Below are 17,834 nucleotides of genomic sequence, written 5' to 3'. Positions count from 1 at the left end.
AAAATTTCAAGACACTTAATAATCAGGGTTCGTGCGCAAATTTTTTTTCATTTAGCCTGACTGAGACTAATTTAGCCTGACATTTTTTCAAAGTAAGGAAAATCCCCTTTAAAAGTCAATTAAGGTATTGGGTGTTTGATTAGTACTTTTATAGAGTTACTAACTTCAACCAGCTTTATCTCAAAAATATTTTGAGCTATAAAAATCTGCAAAAAGCAACTCAAAGCTTAGTTACAACTCGATAAAATAAGACTAAATTGAGAAAAAGGTGATTGACTCCCTATGCCCTTAACAAAAAAATTCAGCGATAAATTTAAAAAATTGTTATATCTAATCTATTACTAGTGTAAAAATTTAATATTACTAAACACAATTGTTCAATTTAATTAAGCAATAAGTATAAACAATATAAACAGAAGATTTATAATATAACGACGTGCATTGTCGTAGTTTGTTAAATTTAAAATGAAACGCTAACATTAGTATTAAAATAAGTAAAAAATGTTTATTATAGTATTTTGACTAATACTTAAAATTGATACATAATTATAAATCCTTAACTCTAAATAAATTCAGTGATTGCTGATATCATATCAGATTTAAAAAGCTTACATTTAAATAAAAAAAACTTTAATATTTGTTCTTGTAAAGAAAAATGAGTTTTACTTAAAATTTGTACTCCCACAAAACTTGGTACTTATATCTAAAAGCTAAGTTCTAATGTTGTGAATATCTCTAATAACTTTAAACAAACAGTAAAATATAAAAATAAACTGCTAATAGTTTTAATTTAAAAAGTTTTTGGTATAAAGCCTTTAAATTAGAAATTAAAACACTTCAACAACTAAGCTCTGAAAACATAGCTGATGTAAACAAACTCAAACAAAAAGCTAAGTAGTTGAACTAAACTGTTATGTTTAAACTTTTATGAATATTCATAATCATGACGTATATAATCTACTCAAAACAATATAATGAAGATTCTTAAATTTTTTTTAGAGATTCAACAAAAGGTTTCAAGCATTTATTTTTACATTTACTGACTGATTTTATCTTTAATCACTAAATATCTTAAGTTTTGTCTTAAAAATATTTTCAAATTAGTAAAGTAAAACTTAACTCTAATTTTAACCTTTTAAACAGATTTTTATACTTACTTCTTTATGACGTAACTATTTTTAGCTAGAAATTTAAAAACCATTATATATAACTAAATTTACTTCATATTCCTATCAGCTTTTAGCAAGCTTATTCTGATCTAAAATGGGTAATCCAGAACTTTTCATAGTAAATAATAATACCCACGAGGAAAAACTCCTAAATTTATATGCTCTTGTTGCAGAAGATGATGAAGGCTCTTAGTCTCTGTGTTCATTACCAACAAACGCTGATGCAGCATTAACTGTAGGGGCTTCTTCCCCCTATATACAGAAAGAAAAAAATAAAGATGTTTTGGTAGGGCATTATAGATGCCACATTAATTAGTGAAGGATCATTAGACACCTGGTATATTGCTACTTGTGAAGGTAGGTAAAATGATGAAGGGACTTACAAGATGGACCACCATATGAGAGTTCGAGATGGAAATAATTTGAAGTGGAAACACCCACCTAAACGTGATTTGCTGAACTTGCATATAGATTCTATTCATATATTCTATATATAATATTGTAAAATTGAAGGAGAATGGAAAGTTTCTAATGAAAGATCTTTTTCACTGAGAAACCATATCTAAATATTTTTTTTAGTAGGACAGATGTCTTTTACAGAAAGTTAAATGATAGTTTTTAAAGTCTTTAAAGTATTATGTTTACCTAATTATTTCAAACAGGTAGTCCATTAGATTTTATCAATCATGTGACAGTTTTTTTATACTAAAATTTTTTGTAAGTATAAGTCATTTTGCAATAATAATAAGTGTTAATACTAAATGATCCAGTACAATGTTAGTTTTATTTTGCAACGTTCTTTATTTTGCTATCATTGTGTAATGCCATACAACATTAACTTGCCTTTAATAAATCATAACTTTTTAATATTTCGTTACTTTGTTGTAATGCAGATTGAATAATTGTTTAAGGTTTTTTTAAAACCTTTATAGATAAATAAATTAGGACATCAGATATCCTGCTAATACATATACCACATATCCTAACTTACCTTTAAAGTAAGTATACCTACAAAGTTTCATTTTACAATTAAATACTTTAATAAGATTAAACACCAGCTATGCTTTTTAATATTTTCAAAAGCACTATTTTACAGACAAATATGCATATTTTGTGTGATTATGACTTTATAACACATCAAAAGTAGTTGAATTGTCTTTAAATACAAAATTTCATTTATGATAAAAATTATAAGTCTAGGACATGTATAATAACATAAGTGTTTTTATTACTATTTAATTCGAAAAACCAAAAAAAAAAAGTGATTTTGGGGTGCAAGATTTTTTGTAACTTTTTTTTTGTTTTGAAGTTCTTCTTAATGGCGCCTAAATACATCTGAATAAAATGTTTAAATGTCAATTTTACAATATGACAACAAAAAATGCTGTACTCCCTACCTCTATTTAATTAAAAACTTTAATACAAGATAAAATATAAATTACTCTCTTTTTTAACTAGTAAAAAATGCATTACTTTACTTATAATTTTTGATATCCCCCTCTTATGTGTATTAGTACCACAGTATCTAGAGCTTTTATAGGCTCACTGGTTTATAATACTTCTTAAAGTGTTTAAAAAAAAGCCCTCTATGGCAAAATAAAAATGGTAAATAGTAATCATTACTAATTCTGTGATTTTTCGTAACAAATGAGGTACTTTTTTTGAAAGTAATACACTAGCTATAGTTTGAAAGCTTAGAGTATATACCATAAAATATTTTTTATTTTATTTAATTCATAACTAAGGCTATACATTTTGTGAGACAAAAACAAACCTTATGAATTCTAATCAACCAGTTGTGAGATGAAAAAAAGTCAAGCATTAGCTGTAAAACATTATCTTGTGCAAGTGAAAGCACCAGATATCTTCCTCCTACTTTCAAGACTCTGGTTATTTCTTTAAATGCCTTTTCAACAGTTTTATCACTTTCTTCTGAACTCATCATTGCATCCAACGTTCCCTAATTACATCAATAAATGCAAATTAAGTAAAAATATTACAAAATAATATCGTCACTTTTAAATACATTTAATTTCTAATCATTTTAATTCAATTTTTAGTACCCTGTTTGTAAGTTTAGGACTTGTTCTATATGGTAAAAATGTTTTAAAAAATTCTTAAAAAAACTACTACATTCAGTTGAAATATTTAATTTAAAAGTTCTGTCTTTTGATTATGATTTATTAGATTATTGATTGATTTTATTGCTAAAATCAAGAGAGTAATTTACGGAATTAAATGATAAGAAATTGTATAAGTACATAGGGGCGTATTTACTTTTTTTTTTAATCTTATTTTTTGCACTTGTAATTAACAGGGTGGCCACTGATTTTTGAGAAAATTCTTCCAGGCTTTGTGAAGTTCTTTTAGGTTTTGAAAGTCCACGCTTTTTGGTCTATTCATAGTTTAAACTTATGATTAAAGTAGAAATTTGTGGTAAATAATATAACAATATTCAAAAGATACTGTAAAGCTTCTTAAAAAAATTTTTTAATAAAAAAAATTTGATGATGACAAAAAAATTTTAACCATATGATATATTTTTCGTTTCCAATCTAAATTTTAATACTTAAATTATCGAAATTGTTTAAATTCCAGGACTATTTTTAGTGATTTTTGTATAAAATTCAGGTTTTTCCAGAATTCCAGGTTATGTGGCATCCCTGAATAAAGCTATAATGCATATTTCATATGGTCTTCGATTGTTTCAATGTTGAGTATTTGAATGCTGAGTGTCACAAAATAAGTCAACTAGAACGCAAGTATCTCAGGCAATGTTATCATTATTATTATATAGAGTTGTTGTATAAGACCTAGAGACTGAAACTTAGACCTTTATTATTTAGAAAAACTGTATGCAAATTTATTAGTGTATTTTTGTGGTTAATGTATAAGAAGTATTATTTAATAAACAATATTTAGTTTTTTTAGAGTTCTTTAAACATTTTAAGTTTATATTAGTTAAAGTTTAAAAAGTGTTGTTCACTTAAACTTAAATTGTTCTTTAGTTTTTATTTTATTTTATACGTTTATAAAAGTAAATTATACTTCTGAAGTAGCGTTTTTATCACAGTGTTTTGTGGTTCTTTATATAATTTTACACTGTTGAAACTTTCTTATCTGACTTATATTAAGTAGACTAAAACACAATTTACCAATTATTAAAGTTATAATTTTATAAAGTAGGTATTACGGTAACAACACCCATATCCTACAGAGCTACCAATTATTTAACTACCCTGTTTTCAAAACTAAAATTGAGAAAAAGTTATAAGTAATGATGTACCGGACTCACTATCCGGGTCCGGCCGGATATTGCCATTTTTGTCTGATATCCGAATCCGGGTCCGGCCGGATCCTAACAGAGATCCGGCCGGACCCGGATCTAGTTAGTAAAAATTAGCATACTGTTGAAATCAGTTGAAATTAAACACCTACCGTGATTGGCTCATTTTGTACACGTGACTAATTTACACTTGTTTACATTTAAACTATGAAATAAACATTTCAGAAATGCAACTCTTTACATATGTTGTAAAATTGAAAAGTTTAGAATGAATACTTGCATTAATTAATATTTAAAGTTGAGCTCAGAGAATATTTAGAGTTAATACGGTTGAATGTACGAGCCAATGAGAATCATATGACGAAATGTTTTAAACTAAATACTGATGCAACAAAACATCAGAACATGACAGGCAGTTTATATGTAAGCAGTTAGTTAGTTTGGTGTGCAGCTTGAAGCAACAAAATATCTTGAACTTTTTTGTGAATGCTTATTGTAAGTAGTGTTTTGTTTTAAAAGTGAATATTTCAACTGGTGTTTAATTGTTTAAATACTTAAGCCAGGCTTATAGTTTAATAGTTTATTAAAAAATTTACAGTTTCTTCTTTACTAAAAGTTTTACTAATTTTTAGTTTATTGTTTTAAGTCTTTTGATATAGATTTAAATAGCTTCCAATTTTTAAAGTGTTACCAAAGTAATTAATAATTTTGTATATGCTAGTATTTCTTGTTGTGTTTTATATAAAAGATTCATCACTCAAAACTATCGTATCTGATTATAGAAAGTAGTCTCAGTTAGAATTTAGTATTTGCTAGATATTAATTAAATAAGGTAGGATTTAATTATGATGGGTAGTACTATAAGTTAAGTGTACCACAATCAGTCCACAACTTTACTACCAAATTGTCAACCTTTTCTAGCTGTTCTATAGATTATTAGATTAAAGTATTTTTTTTCATTTTTCAAAAACCTCATTCTGACTCAGGCTTGTTTATACTCACTCTAGCTAGTTTTATTGACTTAAACAGTGGAAATCCTGCTAGTTTGAAAGTTTTTGGGAATTTTAGAAAATTTTGGACTGATTCAGGCTAGTTTTCTTTTAAATTTTGAATGAGTTAGAGCTGATCCAGTTTTCAATATTTGGTAATTTTCTAGTGTATTTTGTTCAAGAACTTAATTTCAGATTTTTAATTGTAAATAACACCTAAATTTGTAAACCTTGTTGCTAGCTGTTCTACTTATTATTAGATTAAAGTTTTTTTTTTCAGTTTTTAAAAACCTCATTCTGACTCAGGCTAATTTATACTAGTGATGTACCGGACTCACTATCCGGGTCCGGCCAGATATTGCCATTTTTTGTCTGATATCCGGATCCGGCCGGATTCTAATTTGAAAATAAAGTCCGGATCCGGTTCCGGTCGGATTCTAACTTGAAAAAAAAGTCCGGATCCGGGTCCGGTACATCACTAGTTATAAGTGATCAAAGTTAGAGTGTTCAACAAGTTTTTTATAAAATGCAACAATTAAAAAGAAAAAAAAGACTATCTCAATAAAAATCTATCTTTTCCTCCAGTTTTTGGGCAATCGTTTTTATTTATTTTTTTTCCATTCTAACAAATAACAAACACCTGGTGGAAAAATTTTCAATTTCAACTTATTTTTTTAATGAGCAAAACAATTAATATTTATTCTGTAAGGGATAATTGCAGTTCTTTTTAAAACTTAAAATTAATTGCTTTAAAAATGTAGGAGGTAGATTTCTACTTAACTTTTTTAAATACTTTAAAATTAGTCACGACAAATTTCTCTTTCATATATTTTTATAGGACACTTATTTCAAAAAACTGATTATATTTCTAAAAATATAGAGATCTTTGTACTGTAAACAGAATTTTGAAGTATACTCTGATAAGTATTTGTTAACATTGTATATAAAAAACTATTACGCTTCAAAAAAATCAAAAAAGTTTCTATTTGAAGGCCATAGGAGGGGTTCCGACATTTTTTTTATTAAAATTAACTTTGGCTTTTATAAGAAAGCTTTAAATACAAACTACAAGTCTGTTTTTTATAGAATTCAAAAATATCATTTAACTTTTGAGATATTGTAACTTTAATACAAAGTTTCCGATACAAACGTATGGACCGCAAATTTTTCGGGTCAATTTTCTCGAAAATTTAAAAATTCACTAAAAATCTATCTCCTCCTTCATTTTTCAAGCAACCTTCTTCAAATTTTCAGGAAATGTTCCTTATATTAAAAGAAAAAAAACATTACCTTAGAATTTTAATAATGTAGAAAAATTTAAATTTTATTACAAAATCTAAAAAAAAAAAGTGTTTTTTTTTAACATTTTTACAATTTTTTTTAATTCTTAAGTAACATTTTTTTGTTATTGTATAAAAATTAGACTGTGAAAGTTTGAAGAAGATTGCTTGTAAAATGTAGGGAAGATAGATTTTAAATAAAATAGTCTTTTTTCGCTGTTTTAGTTTTTCCTTTCCATAGGAAACTTATTACGCGGCCCGACTTTGACTAGTTATATCTCAAAAAATAATTCAAACTTTTTAAAACGATAAAAAGCATCTTCAAGCTTAGAACAGGGTTGCCACTCGTTTTTTCAAAATTTTTTCCAGGTTTTTTAAATTTCTTCCAGGTTTTTAAAAGTACAAATTTTTTGGGTTTATATCAGTTTAAAGTTAAATTTAAGGTAAGAAACAGTGTTAAACAGTATAAAAAGATTGAAAAGATACTGTAAAGCTACTTAAAATGTGTTTTTTAATAAAAAAATTGTTGGTGATAACAAATTTTTCATCTATATCATAAATTTCTTGAGTCAAACCAAAATTTTATTACTGAACATTTAAAAATTCTTAAAAATTTCAGGTTTTTTGTTCAGAATTCCAGGTTTTTTTCAAAATTTCTTTAATTCCTGGTTATTTTTGCCTAAATTATCAAATTCCAGGTTTTTCCAGGATTCCAGGTAAAGTGGCAACCCTGTTAGAAATAACTCTATAAAATAAGATCAACTTGTAAAAAACATGGTTTCCCCCCCCCCCCCTATGGCCTTAAACTTGAAATATTGACATAAAAAAAGAACGATTTGAGAAACTTAAGGGCATAGAGGGGGTAAAACATTTTTGTCACAATTTGATCTTATTTTATATAGTTTTTACTAAGCTCAAGATGCTTTTTACAGATTTAAAAAAATCAAAATTATTTTTGAGATATAGCCGGTCATCAAAGTTGGAGGCAACAATAGATTCCTTATGGGAGGCGCAAACTAAAACGGCAAAAATGGACTATTTCACTAAAAATCTATCTTCTACGTTTTCCTGAAAATTTCAGGTAATTATCTCAAAAAACGTAGAAGAGAATAGATTTTTAGTGAAATAGTCTATTTTAGCTGTTTTAGTTTTTTTAGTTTGCGCCTCCCATAAGAATCTATTGTTGCCTCCGACTTTGACCGATGGATCTCAAAAACGATTTTGATTTTTTTAAATCTGTAAAAAGCATCTTTAGCTTAGTAAAAACTATATAAAATAAGATCAAATTGTGAAAAAAGTGTTTTATTCCCCCTATGCCCTTAAATGTTATTCTATTATTACTGTCACTTCTAGTTTTTAAATAAAGGACTGTTTTAATATTTTTAAGAATGTTGTCATTATCCTTTTTGTCTCTCATTAAGTTATCTACACCTTTAAAACTAAATTGTACAAAAACAACTAACTTTAATGTAACAGACAACTTTCCAATTTAAACCGATTAAATGGGCTTAAATTAAATTATCTATAAAATAATCTCAAAAAAAACAGCTAAATTTTGAATTGTCCAATGGTTTTTAAGTTTGGCTAATAGATTGATAAATTGTTATGTCATATATTATTATTTTTTGTATAAATGTTAAACTCAAATTCTTATTCAACAATAAATAACATTATTAAAGAGCATTACATATAAAAAAAACTTTTTTGTTTACTATATGTATAATAAATTTATTATAAAAATTTTTAAAACAATAAAAAATAAACAAAATAATTGTAAAATTAAGGTTTTTTTTTGTTTGTCTTTTCTTTTAGCGTTGGTTTTCTTATTTTAGTGTTATTGAATATATAGCAATAAATTCTTTAAACTTTGCACCAGCTAGCATGGTTTCAGTTATAGATGGAATTTTAATTTTCAAGTTTTCAAAAGAACTTCCGATCAGTAATTCTAAAGAAGAATTACAAAATTGATTTTTTTTTCCAAAGTCACTGTGTGCTGATAGTAAATGCTGATGTAAACAAACTAAATTCTTTATATAAAACTAAATTTATTTAATTTTAATATATTGAACTAATATAAATGGCTTAATTAAAATAAAGTTTTTTTTGTTACCTTATCTAACACAACATTAAACATATTGTCTTCCATTCTCATATTATTAACATCCATTATCATCCAATTCATTTCAGGTCGATTCGTATTAGAAATTCTCATCTGTAGAGAACAAAAATATAATTTTTTTTTAACTCATTTTCTATAATTTTATGTAATAAAAAAAAATTATTTGCAAACCTAATTATTTCCAGGATTTTTTCTGTCCAAAATTATTTTTTAAATCTTAACTTGCATTAAAAGAAATCCAAGTTAAAATTTGTAACAAATTTAACAACAATAAAAATAATTTTAATATTAAAATAACAACTTTAAATAACGCCTTTCTTGTTTCTTATTCTAACAAGCTAATAAAATATATATACATCATTTTTAACACTATGGACAGGCATTCTTTTAAAATTAGTATCAAAATAAGCAAACTTCAAGTACAATTATGAATACCTTAATGCTAAAATATATGCATAGTTAGTTGCTAAAAATTTTAAATCAATAAATTCTATTAAAAATTCATTTTTATAACTTTTTATTTAAAGTAAAATAACCTGGTTAATAACTTTTTCACTTATGTCAATGTTAGTGATGTTTTTAAAACCAGCGTCGTAAAGTTGCTCACTAAGTTGTGAGTTGCCACATCCAGACATTAGCACTTGGTCTAAAGCAATATAAGATTTTTCAAATTAATTTAGTCAAAAAACTTTTAAAAATGAACTTAATAAACATTTTAAAGTATTCATTCAATTATAGCTCCTTTTTTTCATGCTTGTTATACTTTTTGAAACTTTTTCATATTAGAATTTAATATTTAATTTATCGCCTATAGCAAGAGCTAGCAGCCTTTTATACGTAAAAGACCAAAAAGTTGCTCACAAGCTGCAATGTGTGAAAAGTCTTCCGCAATTTACAATTATTTAAAATAGTTGTAGTAATCAATAATAAAACACTGTTTTAAACTAGAAATTGATAAACTTAGCAATAATAACCAACTACTATTAAAGTTTAATAAATAGTGGTTCCCAACTAATCCACCCAACCTTTTTAATGCTCCGCACCCCTAAAGTCTCTTAATTTGATATCACACCCCTAACAGTATATGCTATAGTTATTTATTAATAATTTGATTATAAAATCATTGATTTCATTAATCAATAATTTGCATTTTAATTTTTATGATAGTGTTCTATGTTAACTAAAATAAAATACTTAGAAATTTAAAAACATAATAAACTATATTCGAACAAGTTTTATCTATTTTTTATAAGGTAGAAAACATCAGAACTCACTCTTCCCTCTGCAACGATAAACGTTTTCTGAAAGTCAAGCAAGTGAGTTTGGAGCTCATCACTTGTAATTCTACCTGCTCATTTTAAACTAACTAAAAAAATTAATTACTTTTCAATTAAACGAAAAAAACAAATCCATCTTTATAAAAAAAATCAATTAAAAATCAAATTAACAAAAAATTTATACAAAAACAATGCTTCAGCCTATGACTTCGTCATTTATTTTTTTAAGATTTGAAAAAATATTAGAAGTGAGGAAAAAGCACTAGAAAACTAATAAATATTAGGCTTAAACTTAAAACTAAACTTTTTATACATTTTGTTATGAGTATATGTACTTAAGAAATAAAAATCAGCTGTTCTAAGTTAAGCTTATGAAATGTTTTATTTTCAAAACTATTAGCAGCTAGGAGGTTTCAAAATAATAAAGGTTTGAGTTAAGATTTTAAAAAGTTAAAAAGATATTTAGTCTTAAATTGTCAAAAGATATGTGTAAAAGCAAATACAAAAAAAGTTTGTATGCTTACAACAGGGGCGTGTTTTGACTGGTTTCCTGTTTCCTGTGAACCCCCTGAAAAAAGATTCTTATAATATCACTAAAAGCGTTGATTATTAACTTTGTTTTGGTTATTTGATAAACTTTGAATATTAAATGTTGAATTTATAATACTGAAAGATTAAAAAGTTTCCTTAACAAAAAATGCTCGTTTTTGCCCAGCTGAAATAGATTTTAAATAAAATTTCAATCGTGACATCATAATAGGTAAAAGTTTTAAAATAGCAATTTTTTCTAGAAAACTTTTTACTAAGATGCTCTTAGTTCCCACTATAAATTGTTACTTAGTGTAAATAACTTTTGATACAGTATTGTTTTTGAACTAGTAAGTTCAATTTTACTTAAAAAATGTCAAATATAATCACTAAAGTTTTATTTTACCAAGTTGGTTGTATATAATTATCTTGTGTGAAGCTTTTGTATTTTAAAATTTATACTCTTTGTTTATGTGTCAACCAACTGGGTTTAAACCTTAAAAAGTTCAGTTTAGATAGTTTTCAAAACTATCTTTAGACCACTACACCACCTAGAAATTTATTATTTTATCATTTAATGGTATTTTGATATTTTTTTATCTAAGTTATTTTATTTTTGTACGTCTGTTGGCAACAAAGTTGGTTCTTGATTTTTTGAAATTTCTAACTCAGAGAGATTTCAAAATCATTATTAGAATTCCTGCACCATCAGGCAAACATTTAATTAAAATTTAAAGATATTTTAATTTTTTTGTAAAAGACTAGACATTTTTTGTTAACTACTTAGGAGGATGTCGCACCAATATCAAGCTGAAATTAAATTTTATATATATCTTTTTGAACCATAATTTTAGGCTTAAAATCAATATCTTAAGCCTTATATGATTGATCTAAAATTATTCTTTGTTTTAAACAAGCTATATAAATACATAATTAGAATTAAATTCATTTGTTATAAACTAAAACACTTAATTGATTTTATTTTACAGTATAGGAATGTATATAAGTTATTGTGTCATTTGCTTTATTTTTCAAAAAAAAGCAATTAAATATATAAGTTTTATTGGTGTATGATACATAAGTTTTATTTATGTATTTATAAAATATATTTTTAAAGCCTATAATTATGGTAGAAAACAACATTGAATTTAATATAATTTCAGCTTGATATTGGTGCAACATCATCCGAGGTAATTACCCATTTTTTGAGTGAAATTTCAATTTTTATAGATTAAATTGCATGAAAAAAAAATTTGATTATAAATATAAATTTTTCCGGCTCTTTTAGTTTTAATTTATCTAAATTTAATACAGTATAATAAATAAAAATATATAATATTTGTATGTTTTTTTTATTTCTAAGCAGAAAAAATCATTTTTTCGGCCAAACATTGCGTACTTAACTGGCAGTGCATACCTAAGAAATGCGTACTTAAGCGGGAAATTAAGAACAAAAAAATTGTGAACCTCCTTTGAAAAAAGTCTAGACACGCCCCTGGCTCACAACATAAATAGAAAAAAGTAGATTGAAAAAGGTAAACAGTTTAAGTTCAAAAAAGGAATGAATAGAAATAAAGTTAATACATTGAATACTTTTGCTGATCTATAAAATTGGTTTCATTAAAGCTAAAAACAAGTTATCTTAAATGGTATAACATACAGTAATTAAGCACCACTTCCTGCACAACTAAGCTTAATAAAAGATAACATTATAAATGTAATAGACTTAACAGAACCTGTTCTTAACAGCTAATAAAAAACCTGCTGAAGATACTAATTTTTATTTAACTATTTCAATTAAAATAGATGCTAGCTCATAAACTGCTTTAAACAATTAATGGCCAGTTAAGAAATTAAAATATTTAAAGAATGGAAGATTAAAATTCACAGGTGTAAAACTCTAAGAAAGCTTTGCTGAAACGTTAATTCTAAACTAACAGCTATTAAATGAAATTAGTAAAATGAATTTACTTCTAGAAAAGCGCTCTTGCTATATGACGTGGTAATAAAATTAATATTCAGAAAATTAGGGCCAACTTCTTTTTATAACAAAATGTACTTTTTAACTTTATAAACTTTATCAGAGAGTGAAAATCTTCTTTGGAATGCTGCCTCGCACCCCCAAGGAGTGCGAGCACCCCTGGTTGGGAATTATTATTAATTTAATAATTAAACTAAGAGCGTGACTTAGGGTTTTTGTACTACAAAATAATGTTTAGTTTTTATAAGGTATATTTTTAGCTCAATGTAAATTGAGAGACACTGACTTTTGGTATATAGTATTACTACACTTAAAGGCGTTTTTGAAGAATATGTCTTATAAAACAATTAATGAGATATAGAAAACTCAGATTTTAATATTTGCATAATTCTTTTTCATTTAAACCTTAAACTTTCATATATTAGGGTGGCCACAGAACTTTGAGAAATTTCTCCAGGTTTTACAAATTTCTTCCAGGTTTTTAAAAGTAATCCTTCTTGGTCTATTTTTACATTTATGCTAAATTTAAGGTTAAAAAATGTGCTAAGTAGTATTAAAAAATTGAAAAGATACTGTAGGCTACTTCAAGTGTGTTTGAAAAAAAAAAATTTTTGATGATGACAAAGATTTGCTATGTACATGATAAATATTTTGTGTCATGTCAAAACTTTACAACTTAAAGTGTAAAAATTGTTTAAAGTTCCAGGTTTTTGATGATTTTTGTTCAAAATTCCAAGTTTTTTTCTTTTTAATTTCTCAAATTCCAGGTTTTTCCAGGATATTTTTTGGCAACCCTTGTCTATTTCCAGTTTAAAATTAAGTTTAGATAGAAAACTATTAAATAGGTTAAAAACATTGAAAAATACTGTAAAGCTAATTTAAATGTGTTTTTTAATAAAACAATTTTCATAATGAAAAAAATATATCTTTATGATATATTTTTTGTTTCGAATCAAAATTTTATTGGTATAGAAAATTGTTAAAATTAAAGTTTTTTTTTTTTTGTTTATTTCTCAAATTCAAGTTTTTCCAGGATTCCCGGTTTAGTGGGCACCCTGATATATATTTTTTCTTGTCCACAACATACCATCTTCAAATATTTACTGGGCTCACAATAAAAATGCAACAAATAAATAAAAAAAATATTTCTATTCGTTTTGTGCTAAAAGAAAATTTTTAATGATAAAACTACTAATCTAACTTAATACAAAAAGTTTTGAAAAAGTTTTAATTTAACTATTAAAAACGGATAAAACTTTGGTATCCTTAAAAATTGTTAGACAACCGTCAAAGAAAATACGAGTTTAAAAACTACTTACACACAAAAGTATTTCAAACATTTTTAAATATTTAGTAAAAGCACTTCAAATTGCTTCATGCCAACTGGCATAATTTAGACGAATTTTTTTTTGGTTTGAAGCTCTAAATACACTATATACAGGATTACCACATTTTTTTTCAGAAATTTCTTCCAAAATTTTGAAAGTACAAGTTTTTGGGTCTAACTTCAGTATAAAATCATGTTTAAGGTAAACTACTGTCTAAACTAGTATAAATACATCAAAATATTATATTGTAAAGCTACCTTAAATAAGTTTTTTTTATTGAAAAAAGCCAATAATAACAATAAATAATCTATATCAGTGCTTCTGAACCTTTTTCTAGTGGCGGAACCCTTTTTCAAAGTTCAACTTTTCCGCGGAACCCCTAATTTTAATTTTACATAAAATGTTTTACTAAATAAATGTTCTTTTTAAAATTTCGAAAGGCTTCGCGGAACCCCTGAGAGGCGTCGCGGAACCCTAGGGTTCCGCGGAACCCTAGGGTTCCGCGGAACCCCTTTTCAGAAGCACTGATCTATATGACAAATTTTTGTGCTAATTAAAATTTCATTATTTTACACACAATACTTATTTAAAACTTAGGTTTATTTAGGTTTTTTTAGGCTAAATTGTCAAAGTCTAGGTTTTTTGGCTACTTTGACTTTAAATCTTAGATTTAAATAAAGAAAATATCAAAAATGTTACATGTCCACTATAGTTTATTGATTGATTTTTATGAATTTAATAACCATGTAATGTGTACCCTTAAATAGCCAAAAAAGCACAATTTACTCATAAAAATAAAAAAATTGAAACCTGTAGGTGTCAAAAATTCACAAAGGGACACTTTTGCATGAAGTGTCACTTTTGAACTAAGGGTCACTTACTTCACACAGATTTAAATTTTTATTTTTTTTCTATCAATGTTACCCCTAGTCCTTACCCTTTGTAAGTTTGTTTTTTTCTTAATAGTTTTTTTTATAACACTGTTACCCCTTATCCTTAGTTGGTTATTGTTATTTATTCATTTTGTTTTCTATCATTAATTTATTCTTCTGGAAATTGTTACTTGTGCAAAATTGACCCTTTGTACATAATTGTCCCCAATTAAAACATTTTAGTTTTAAAACAAATTACCTTACTTTTCAAAAACTTAATAACATTTTAAAAATAATGTACTCTTCATTTGTTTTTCTTTTAGTAATGTCAAGTGTTAACAATAAATTTATAACCCCAGAAGAAGTTGAGTATTTCACGCAAATATTATTTATGAATACAAATGCTCTGCAGATCAGAGCATCTCCTATATTGGAGAAATATCACAAGTCTTCCAACAAATTACAGACCACTGCGGAACAGATAAAAACAGCACAATATTTGACCATCTTTTTATTGCAAACGCTGTCAAAACTCTGACTCAGTTCAAAAATAAGATTTGAACAATGTAAACAAAGCAAACTCTACAGCATGAAATCAATATTAATTGAGGAAGAACGACCTAAATTAAGTATGCAAATATGATTATAAAATAGCAAATTAATATTTTGATTTCTATGGGTTATTTTTCAAATTCCTCTTCCTGCAAGCTGTTTATAATACTGAAAAATTCCTTTCCTAAAAATTTGAATTACATTGCTTTAAAAATGAAGGAGATAGATTTTTAAAATTTCAAGAATACTGGCCTTGAAATTTTTTGATTCCATATGGATGTATTAGCATTTTTTTACAAAATTTCTTATATCTCAAAAGCTGATTGATTTTATTTTTCGATAAAAAGTATCTTGTAGTATACACTTGAAGCTTTAAATAAAGGCTAATGTTAATATTGTAAAAAAATGCAGGACTCCCTATGCCCTTAATAAAAATTTATCTGTAAAGTTGGACACCTCATTTGCCCTTAAACAGTTACAATCAGTATAAGATAGCCAGGAAATCAGGTCAAAGCTAGTGGAAGAGAATAGTGAAGATTGCTTGGAATTTTAATACTTTTTGATAAAGATGTTGAGAAAACTGGACTCAAAAGTGTTATTTTGAACAATATTTACAAAAAAAAAGTTTTTTAGTCTTTCTAATAATAAAAAAGTTTCAAAAGACCTAAATATAAAAATATTACTTTAAAAAAACCTTTGAAGTTAATGTAGCGATGCAAAACACTGCATAGTTCCAAATAGTCTCCATACCACTCAAAAGCAGCTGTCCTTTTAGTAAAAAATTTATTCCAGTAATCTTTGGAGCTAAAATCTTTTGTTACATTAGGTAATAAATCCATTTCGATAGGTTTTGTTTTTTATTGCTGTAGTAAAATAAATAACATTATCATTTTTACTAAATTTATACTTATTTATCATGGTTACCACTCTTTGAGTCAAAAAAACTATCCTGAGTGATCTTAAACTATCCTGAGCTTTTTTATAATTTTTAGCTTCTGGCACAAACACAATATTATTTCTAAGAGTAGTGAAGAGCTAGCTGCAAGGCTAAGATAAGTTAATTAAGTATTTAGAAATTTACTAAAAATCAAGTTCTTGAACAAAATTGGTTATGTAAAAGCAGAAATATTGCAATAAAACCAACTAAATCTGTCCTGAGATTTTTTAAAATCTTAAAACTATCTTGAGTTTTCTATAACAAACAAAAATGTCCTGATTCAGCCTGAGTTTAAAAAACAACTTTATAATATCCTGAGACTTTCAAAGGCTTCAAAATATCTTAAGTGTCCTGAGTGTGTAGCAATCCTTATTTATACACATAAAAGGTCCACAGCCTTTTGTAAAGGATGCACAAAATTAACTGTAAAAAAAAATGTGTACCACAATATTTATATTAAAATTACATAAAATTCATAGTATATATAGGACAGATTTAAAAAAAAATAAGTAAGCAGCATTTTACTAATACAAGGTTGCTAAAGGTTTTCATTTTTTTCCTATTTTAAAAAACAATTTTTTTGATTAATTTTTAGTAAAAAGTTAAATTCAAAGTTTAAAACTACTAATAGTATAATAACATTAATAAGATACTGCAAAGCTACTTTGAATGAGTTTTTAAATTTGAAACAACTATATGTTACAAAAGTGTTTTTGTTTAAATAACAAATATTACGCATCTTCTAAAAACTTCATCACTTAATGTGTAGAATTAGTTTAAAATTCAAAGTTTTTCCAAGTATTTTAGTTACTTTTGTTTAAAATTCCAGGTGTTTTTTTTTGCCAGTTGTCATGTTCCAGGTTTTTCCAGGATTCAAAGTTTTTTGGCAACTCTGCTTTCACATAAAAATAGCATTATTGTTGATTATAATATTAATTATGAAAAATACAAGTTTTAAAAATTTAGTACGAAAAAGGTTAAACTTGCTACTACTTCATGGTTCTTATTTACCTCAACTTAATAAAAGCATGATGCAGGTAAATACAATCTAAGTTGTAGTTTATCTACCTGTCATTTACAGGGTTACAACTAAATTTCAAAAAAATATATAGCAAAACCCATAAAATTTAAAGAAAAACAATAGGGAAATAATTTTAAAAAAATTGCTTGATAGATAGTGTAGGATAACAACTCTATAAAGCTACTATTCATAACTTCTTTAACTTAAATTTTACATAAATTAATATATTAATATTAATTTTTTTTTATCATCAAAGTTATTAAGTTTACACTTATTATAGGATAGAGTTTGATGTATGAAAGTCTTTATGTCTATTTTATATAGGTTATAAAGGGAGCTTTAGTGTTTCAAAAAAAATTAATGGGAAATCAATAAATAATATCAAATTTATAGGTCAATTATCAAAAAAAAACAAGGAATTTTAAACACTACAAACATATTTAAAAGGTACATGTAGTAAAATATGTCATTAACCATTTATAAGAACAGTCATTT

The 17,834-nt window shown here is 25.8% G+C and overlaps 1 protein-coding gene across 1 annotated transcript in view; it reads right to left on the bottom strand.

Annotated features, from left to right (window-relative positions):
* Positions 1 to 16,239, bottom strand: part of LOC145844213 (eEF1A lysine and N-terminal methyltransferase-like) — a 46,561-nt gene extending 30,322 nt beyond the window's left edge. Inside the window, exons 1-4 of the mRNA XM_082951586.1 lie at positions 16,076 to 16,239; positions 9,380 to 9,489; positions 8,835 to 8,936; positions 2,944 to 3,129 (exon numbers count right to left, since the gene is read on the bottom strand). Of these exons, the coding sequence (XP_082807712.1) occupies positions 2,944 to 3,129; positions 8,835 to 8,936; positions 9,380 to 9,489; positions 16,076 to 16,220 (543 nt within the window). The 5' untranslated portion in view covers positions 16,221 to 16,239. The remainder of the gene's footprint in view (positions 1 to 2,943; positions 3,130 to 8,834; positions 8,937 to 9,379; positions 9,490 to 16,075) is intronic.
* Positions 16,240 to 17,834: the final 1,595 nt, after the last annotated feature.

Source organism: Thalia democratica, chromosome 9, assembly GCF_965202585.1.
Source record: "Thalia democratica chromosome 9, ktThaDemo2.hap1.1, whole genome shotgun sequence".
Lineage (NCBI taxonomy): Eukaryota > Metazoa > Chordata > Thaliacea > Salpida > Salpidae > Thalia > Thalia democratica.
Note: the sequence above shows the minus strand (reverse complement) of the source record. Positions and strands in the feature narration are given on the sequence as shown.